This window comes from Aethalodelphis obliquidens, unplaced genomic scaffold (genome assembly GCF_003676395.1).
Source record: "Aethalodelphis obliquidens isolate GAN/ISIS:26980383/991018 unplaced genomic scaffold, ASM367639v1 scaffold36, whole genome shotgun sequence".
In the NCBI taxonomy this organism is placed as follows: domain Eukaryota; kingdom Metazoa; phylum Chordata; class Mammalia; order Artiodactyla; family Delphinidae; genus Aethalodelphis; species Aethalodelphis obliquidens.
This window is the reverse complement of record NW_020837980.1, coordinates 16389978-16398897: the sequence shown is the minus strand read 5'-3', so window position 1 is coordinate 16398897 and position 8920 is coordinate 16389978. Positions and strand designations below refer to the sequence as shown.

General features: G+C 36.3%; 1 protein-coding gene across 5 annotated transcripts in view; it reads right to left on the bottom strand.

The window, feature by feature from the left end:
• Window positions 1-2626: 2626 nt before the first annotated feature.
• RERG (RAS like estrogen regulated growth inhibitor) overlaps window positions 2627-8920 on the bottom strand; it is a 107004-nt gene continuing 100710 nt past the window's right edge. For 3 of the 5 annotated variants that reach the window (XM_027129524.1, XM_027129521.1, XM_027129523.1), the window contains 2 exons: window positions 5918-5991; window positions 2627-4374 (listed from right to left, as the gene is read on the bottom strand). In XM_027129524.1, the coding sequence (XP_026985325.1) occupies window positions 3967-4374; window positions 5918-5991 (482 nt within the window). In that variant the 3' untranslated portion in view covers window positions 2627-3966. The remainder of the gene's footprint in view (window positions 4375-5917; window positions 5992-8920) is intronic. The other 2 variants (XM_027129522.1, XM_027129526.1) reach the window with 2 other exon arrangements.

The window sequence follows — 8920 nt, the reverse complement described above, 5'->3', positions numbered from 1 at the left end:
AGTTCCTTATCCTCAAAGTGAGCATAGGCTGTCTTAATAAGAAAGCTTGTTTGGTATCATACTTAGAATGCAAGATGTTGTGTTTATCTTTGTATATGTACGTATTACATTTATTATTTAAAAGAAAGGTCCTGACTAATGGGTCTCTCCTTTCTGTGCTGTGAGGCATATGAGTACAAACACAATATATAGAAAAAAGTCTTGACTCTTGAAAGAAAAGCAATTACCAAAAAGCAAACGTTGGTAGTAGTAGTGTGATGATAACAACTCATCATTATTGTTCAAGAACACACGTTTCCATCATTAAAATACTGTGTGAAAAAAACCGACTTGTTTATAATCTTCATTTGTGGATAAACCTGAGGCATGAGAGGAATAACTAATTTACATTTGTGCAATCTCATGTTCTTCTGTAATTACCACTTGGTACTTTTGCCAGTGGTCCTATGTTTTAACAGGTCTGGATTTGTATGCATATGTCTAAGGAAGATGCTGGTGTTGGTGACTGTGAATTTCACTTCCTTAGTGTTTGACTTAAGGTAGCATCCAGGTATCACACTAGGCCTCCTTAGGAGCGTGCTGTTAATGGGCACTCACTGAGCTTCATCTCCAAGTATAGTTCGAGAGAATGAAAGAGACTATGTTTCTAGAAGAGGACATTTTAAAAACAATTTGACTCTGCTCTCATTTTCCCTACCCTTGTCTAAATGGACTGAAAATGAATTACAGCTAAGTTACCTACTTGGTCCTTTAAGATGCAATTACCTAAACTTGTAGTTCTATGAATTTTTGATATTTTTTCTTACTTCCAAATCCTTTATCCTTTTTCTTTCTCTTAATCCCTTCTCTCTGCTTCCCTTCCCTTTTCTTCCTGAAGAATGATACACGTGGCTCTCCAAACTCTTTTAATTACTATACTTACCATCACCTTTCATGTCTCCATCTTTTGGTTCCACGCTATTCTTTTTGCCTAGATATTTTCACCATCTTTCTTTCCTGGATAACTTGTACATACAGTTGGCCCTTGCACAACATAGATTTGAACAGCATGGGGCACTTCTATGTGGATTTTTTTTTTCCAACAAACATACTGGAAAGATTTTTGGAGATTTGTGATAATATGAAAAAACCTGCCGACAAAACTCATAGCCTAGAAATATCGAAATAATTAAGAAAAAGGTATGTCATGAATGCATAAAACATGTAGATACTAGGCTATCCTTACATAGGCATAAGGTGAGTGATATTTAATATAAAATTAATAATGTGTTAGTTTTCTTACCATTTTATAACATTGTTTTCAAAAAATTACATTACAGTACAGTATACTGCTCTCTCCTAATTGAAGAAATTACCTGTCAGCCTATCGTCATGGGTAAGTGTTTTTTTAAAAAATGTAAATGTTTCCAATACTGTATTATGAATATGACTGTAATACTGTGTGCCATACTATTATAGCCGTTCATTCATTAGTGTATAGGCTAGGCTATCGTGAAGTAATCATTTTGATTACACTAGGCTACCATAAAGCATTCTTATTGCAGCTTCCTCGTTATCAATGCATGAAATAAATATGAATTTCTTTTTCACATGGTCTTTCCATTTTTGACATTTAGCGTTAGTAATATGTATTACATCTACAGTGTTTTGTATCATATAAGACAATATTGCTGTAGGTACTGACGGATGATTCATCTTGTAAACCGATGATGTAAACTTACGGTATTGATAACTACAGTACAGTGTTGTAAAAGTATTTTCTCTTCCTTATGATTTTCTTAATAACATTTTCTTTTCTCTAGTTTAATTTATATAAGAATACGGTATATAATGCATATAACATACAAAATATGTGTCAGTCGACTGTTTATTTTATTGGTAGGGCTTCTGGTCATCGGTAGGCTATTAGTAGTTAAGTTTTGGAGGGAGTCAAAAATTCCACACAGATTTTCAACTGCGTGGAGAGTCGGCGCCCCTAATCCCCACCATTGTTCAAGGGTCAACTGTATTCTTCAAGGTTCAGCTCAGAAACCATCAAATGGACTAACATGTCAAGTCACATGCCCAGTTTATCTGTAAATATTTGTTCGTGAATGAATGAAAGCATAAATGAAACAAGTCTTCCCTACATTTTCTCCTTCCTGTATCTTCATCCCACAGCTCAAGAACAAGAGCCATATCTCAGCCTACTAATATACCCTAGTGGATCATAGTATGGGCTCTACTGTCTGACTTTGCCTCTCTGGGTTCAAATCCTGGCTCTGCCCACTAAATAGCTGTGCAAACTTGTTTTCCCTTGTAGCTCAGTATCTTTATCCCTACAACTGTGATCATAATACTATCTCTTGCATAGGGGTATTGTGAGAATATGATGAGATAATACATAAGGTGCCTAAAATAGTACCTAAGGACTCTAAAAATGTAGCTATTATTATATTCAAGTGGTTCCAATTTCCTGACCCACCTCCACAGGACCTCCACAAGAACAGAGCTGTTCAGGTGCTTCTTTTCTATATCACATTCACTGATTCGTCAGCTCTGCAACCCAACAATCTCTTGAAGTCTCTCCTAAAACTACAAACTTTTTATGTTATCACAAGAAAGACTGCCTGAAGGTGACAGAATGTGAAAGTTATGCTTTTTATTATATTCACGTAAAATAGTCAGTTACACTGAGTTGTCCAAATGCATTGGTGAATTAAAGCCTCCAACTCTTACAAATTTTTATACATATATCTATGCATTTATAAATACACACATATGTAAAAGATATATATTTTCTTCTAAAATAAAGTGCCCAAATCTTGATATGTGGGGGCATAATAGGGAAAAAAGAATCATAAAGCTTTACCAATTATAGACTGTACTTTCTCAATATAAGAATCTGTTTTATACGCATTTATTCAGGTATAGGGAACTCTAATCACTCATTCTTTTCTGAATTCTCCTAAGTGAATTAATTTATCTGAAATATTAGAAGCCACATAGCCAACTTAATGAATCAGAGGCTGGTTCTTCTTAGTGTGCCTGCCACAAAGCCTGGGCTCCCCAACGGAAGGGTAGTTAAGCCTCATTCTTAATTTTCCTGTTGTTTTGAATGTTGTGTTTCTTCTAAGATGATAAGCAGAGAGAGAAATGAACCAGACACCTCTAATTCCAAATCCTCTATTAGCATTCAATAAAGTCAGGGCTTGGTGAAAAGATTCCTTTCGTCTTTACATCGCCCTGGGCTTGGTGAGAAATGGTCCAGGAGGATTTGAATTGAGGGGTCCTGCTGCCTTTGTTATAATTAAATCTTGTTGGAGCCACAGAAGAAGAATTAGGGTGCAATGATCAATAGATCAAGGAGAGAACCAACTCAAATTGAAATGAAACTCTCTATGACAATGGAAAACTTTGTGAGAGCATGTTTGAATTTAAGAACAAAACAAGGGTTAAAGAAAAACTAGATGATTTAAGATAATTCAGAAAAATCCTCACTTCAAATAGAAACTAAGGCTCTATTCCCTGGTCCAACATCTTAGGTACTCTTCCTGTGTTTTCACTGTATTTTCTATTATCTTAGACTTATAGGGTGATCATTTGTAGACTTTGACAAGGAATGGAATTTAAAAATGCCTTTGAAAAGACTTCCACCTATCGAAGCAAGGTGAAGATGCCTAAAAATAGCTTAATATGAACACAGCCATTGCAGAATCTGGTGATTACATGTTCAAACTGCAAAAGAGCATATTTTATTCAAGCAGGCAAAAGAGAGATTGTCAGCACTGAAATTGCATTAAAACACTCTATAACTTCCCAGCATATGGGAGGCTGGGACCAGTGGGAAGCCCAGATGTTTCCCAGAGTCAGAACAAGGAATGGAGTATTTTCTTTTATTTGGGGGGAGAAAAAGGGAAAAAGGGCAAGAAAGTGTTTCCATTTACCCAACCCACCTGAGCAGGGCCTTCACAGGAACGGAGCTGCCTAACTGCTGATTTTGGTGAGCATCTTGTTAATGGCTTGCTTGACGTGCGTGGTGGAGCTGCGTCGCCTCGTCTTGCCCTGGACCATCCTCCGGCGACGTACCTCTCTACACAGCTCGTAGAATATCTCGGTGATGTTCCCTTCCCCGGTACAGGCAGAACACTCATAAAAAGCACATGCCAATTCTGTGGCCAGCTTCTCCCCTTCTTCTGTACTAACCTGTCTGGAGTGGTCCAAGTCAGCTTTGTTTCCAACCAAGATGAGAGTCACATTCTTGGGCTTTTTGATCTCATCCAGGATGTTCTTAAGTGGCAGCACTTCCTCAAAACTTCCTCGGTCAGTAACGTCATAGACCAGCACAAAGCCTTCCCCCCATCGCATGTGTCCTTCCCTCTGAATGGTGTCTTCCTGTTGGCAAGGAAAATACGGCAGTCGGGAGACCTGGCAGTAATTGCCATGTATAGATGCTGCAGATGCTAACGGTGATCCCTTAATGACTATTCCTTATGTTCAGTGTCATTAAAATTTTTTGGTAGTCTGCCTGAACAAGCTGACCTTCTCAATCAGTTTGGAGTAGAAGCATTACTTAGGGAACTAAACATTTTCTAACTGCATAGAACCTAACTTTCGGCTTCTGATTTTTTCTTGCCACATCATTAAGTATGTAATCCCAAGAACTATAAAGAAATTATACTCTTAGTTGAGCATATTGCCTCTGAGACTTTTCATCACAAATAAAGAATTGGCCCATAGGTAACAGACAAGTAGACCTAATCCCATCCTTTGAGATCAGAATTAGAGGCATGGCATAGTGAAGTGGTTTTTAATTTTTCTTTTTTAATTTTTTTCTCTCTTCAGATTAGATTAGCCCCCAGGACAGAAAAACAGTGAAAACTTGTATAGAGAGTCAAACTCAAAGCCTGGGGATTTTGGCTTCTTTTTCTATCTCAACACCCTCCAAATATTATGCAGTCTCAATAATGACAGAACCTCATTTGCAGTGATTCTCAAAGTGGGTGATCCCTGCTTCCTCAGAAGGCAGCATGTGTGATTTGAAAATGCATTGCCTTTATAGGCTCAAATGATTTCTGCAGGCAAGTATTTCCCTGCTGCCTCTCTTTAGAATCAGTGCTGGAAGGTGAGAACATATATAGGGAGCAGGTAGTGATGAGAAGGAAAACTGTATAATTAGCTGCAAGTATATTTCTTGGATTAAATACTTTAATTCAAGTCTTCTTGGGATCCCAAGTAACTGAAAAGCATCATGAAATCCTTCAGCTGCCTAAGTCTCATTCTTAGTGGTCATGCCTAATCTTGGGAACCAAACCTACCTATGAACTTCTTTATAATTTCAGAACGACTGGCTACAAAACAAATTTATATTAGTTTCATTTTAAAATAAGTTACTATTGTTCAATGGTGTGGCTCAAATTTTCAATCGGATGTGGTGAGGTCTGAAAAGAATATTACAGAAGGGATTCTTAAAATGAAGTATTCCAAAAAAAGACTCTAAGGTCATATAAGTTTAGAATATAATATATAGTAAATTTCTTAAAGATTCACCTTATACATAAGCATATTAAGGCTCTGAGAACTTCTCCAGTAATGATATGTTTAACTTTATCACAGCATTCCAATGGGAGTTTTGGGAGATCTCTCCAACTCCCCAAAATATAGGTGGGCAATTCTATTCTAGATGATATTATGTGAGTGTTATGATATTTTCAAAACCCCTTTGGAATACTGGGTAATTTACATAAGGATGCATTTGCAAATAAGTTAATACTGTTGCAAATAAGTTAATATTGTATTTAAAATAACTAGATAATTAAATTTAAAAAGTCTTTAGGCATCATTAGTTAGTTATAGGAAAGTATCTTAATTTTGTTCATATTATGCACATCTCATTTTTATTTGATCCAGAAAATACTTTAGCTTATTCCTCATTCACCTGGCCAGCAGTATCTAGTATCTCCATGGTGACAACTTCATCATCAATGGTTGCTTGGTGTCGGTAGGTTGATTCTGAGGAAAGGTGAAAAAGAAGGGGAAAAGGTAAATAAGTGCATGATTTAATTTGATGCTTAGAATTACCAATTATTCACAGGAGTATGTCTGTTTTTATAGCATAAGGGAATGTGCATCCCAGGAAGTCTTTGCCTCTTATTTTATTCTCCTATGAGGCCAGCTTCCTGATGCTCTCTTCCTTCTAGAATGAGGCCTCTACATCCTAAAATGAGAACGTGATTCCCACAAGTGCATTCTACCTTCATACTCCTAAAACTCCAGTTTCTGGAATCATGTTAATTCCTGTTCCAGACAAGATGGCATATAGACAGAAGCTGTTCATTTCTCTCTAGACCTCAACCCTAGGAATGTAATAAACATTAGAGGGAAGTGGATGGCTATCCATGTAAAAAATGACTGTGTAAAGCTATGAGGGACCCTTGGGGCAGTAGAAGGTGGTTGGACCCCAGTGACTGGGGGTTGGTGAGGAACAGTTACCCAACATGGAGGAGGGCTGGGCAGCATGGAGGGGAGAGGGAACAAAGCAGAGTTCATGTTGCCTCTTCAAGGTAGAAAAATGGCAGCAGTTCAATACCAGCCGGAGACTGGTAGGATGATATCAGAGTAGTCCCCAAGCTCTGCTGGAGTCAGGAGAAGTTAGCAGGGCCAATGGCACCAGGTGGCTGTGTGTGCCCCTGAACGTGAAATGGAAACCAGAAGTTAAAATGGTGCTGCTCTATATGAAAACTAGAACAATTGTCATAAAGCACTCAATAAATGATTAAGTTGATGAAGTTCAGGTTGAAGAACTCTCCCTGAAAGCACTAGTAAATGATAAGAAGGCAAATGTGAAAGTAAAATATAAGAGATATGGATAATAGAAATAGACATGTTATTTTCTACTATAAAATGAGCCTCAAAGAGAGAATAAAATCAATAGAAGAATGGAAAATATTTGAGGTTGTAGTGACTGAGAATTTCCCAGGATGAGAGGCATTGAACAACTTCATATCAAAAGGACTGACAGTATAGAGTGGATATACAACAAGGTCCTACTGTATAGCACAGGGAACTATATTCAATATCCTGTGATAAACCATAATGGAAAAGAATATGAAAAAGCATGTGTATATGTATAACTGAATCACTTCACTGGACAGCAGAAATTAACACAATATTGTAAACCAACTATACTTCAATAAAATAAATTTTAAAAAAGAACTAACAGGACACACAAGGGAAAAAGTCCCATGTCTCAACCTGTTACAACAAAATGTAAGGATATCAATGACAAAGAGCAAAATTTTAAAGGGTCTAAAGGAAAAAAGCACATCACCTACAAAAGCATGTGATTCAGATTGACCCTGGGCTTCTCATCAGCAAAACTGAATTCAGGATCCTAATGGAGTCAAGCAAAGCAATGAAACTACAACAAAAGCAATCCAGAATTACAGTTCTAGATAACAACAATATATCAGGTTGGAGGCGGGGGAAGAGACCAGAGGCAGGTTTGAGTGAGCTAATGTACTTGTCTTACTCCAAATGATGACATGACAAAAAAGAAGAACTGAAAAAAGCGAGCAAATTATTCAACTCAACTGTTAGAAGAGGAAAACAGAATAAATCCAAGAAGATATGAGGAAAGAAGTAAAAGAGAAAACATTAGATAAGGTTGACAAAACCAAAGCACGGTGCTTGAAAAATTAAAAAAAAAAAAGGTGGGCGGAGGAAAGGTAAAAATCTGGCAATACTGACTAATAAATTAAGAGAGAAGGGCGATCAAACAAAATTTAGCATAAAAAGGGGAAATAATTACACATTCCGGTGAAATAGTAATAAAAATAAAATAATATTATGAACTGTATACCAAACAAATTTCAAACACTTGATAAATTTTGTGAGAGAAAAAAATACACAGATTGTTGCAATGAGAAACAGAACACAAGTAGATCAATAGTGGGTAAGGAAATTTAAATGCTGATTGTAGATTTCTCTTTGTCATAATGAAATAACTACACTCAATTGGCTTTATAGGAGATTGCTATTAAACATTCAAGAAGCTGTTCTAGAAAAACAAAAAAAAAGAATAGCTACCCATTACACAAACTCCAACAAGAAGTATTGCAAAAGTAATATGAAGAGAAAAGAGAAAAAATTGTAACCTAATTTTATTCTTAAACATAGATTCAAAAATTCTAAATAAAATATTACCCAGTTGAATCCAACAGTGTAATAAGAAAAGTACATCATAAACTAGTAGAGTTTATTTCAGTAATGCAAAGTGTTTATAACTATTAGTGCAATTAACACATTAAAGGACTAAAGAAAAAAAAAACACGTGATTACCTCTATAGGTAGATCTACGGCATGATAAAATGTATATAAACTTAAAGTATATGCATATATAGAAAAATACTTTTTTCAAAAAATATGTAATAGCTAGCACATACTGCTTATCATTTGAACACGAATGGTTCTAAATGCTTTACTTATGTTAACTCATTTACTCCTTACAAATATTTCATGCAGTATGTATTACTATCAGATCCATTTTATGTGAAGAAACTGAGGCACAACAACATTTAATAAGTTGCTGAAGGTGACACAGGAGTTAAGTGGTAGGTACAGTTGAGACTGGAACCCAGAAGATTGGCTTTAGGACTTTAGGCTTTGAACCACTGTGCTATGTAGCAACCATATTAATTATGTACCTATGGGAAAGAGGAGGGCAATGAATGTCAGAAGAGGGGATGCAGGAAAAATAAAGTGAAATAATATAAAGGCTTCACATACACATGACATGGTGCCAGGAAAACAGCAGCATGATTAACTGAAGTATTAACTCAATTATTTGCGCTTCAAGTACCCAAATCACTAACCAAGCAACTAACTAAAACTTAGAAGTTTCTTTCTCATCAGGATAGCCAGTAAACCAGTGTTTTTATTT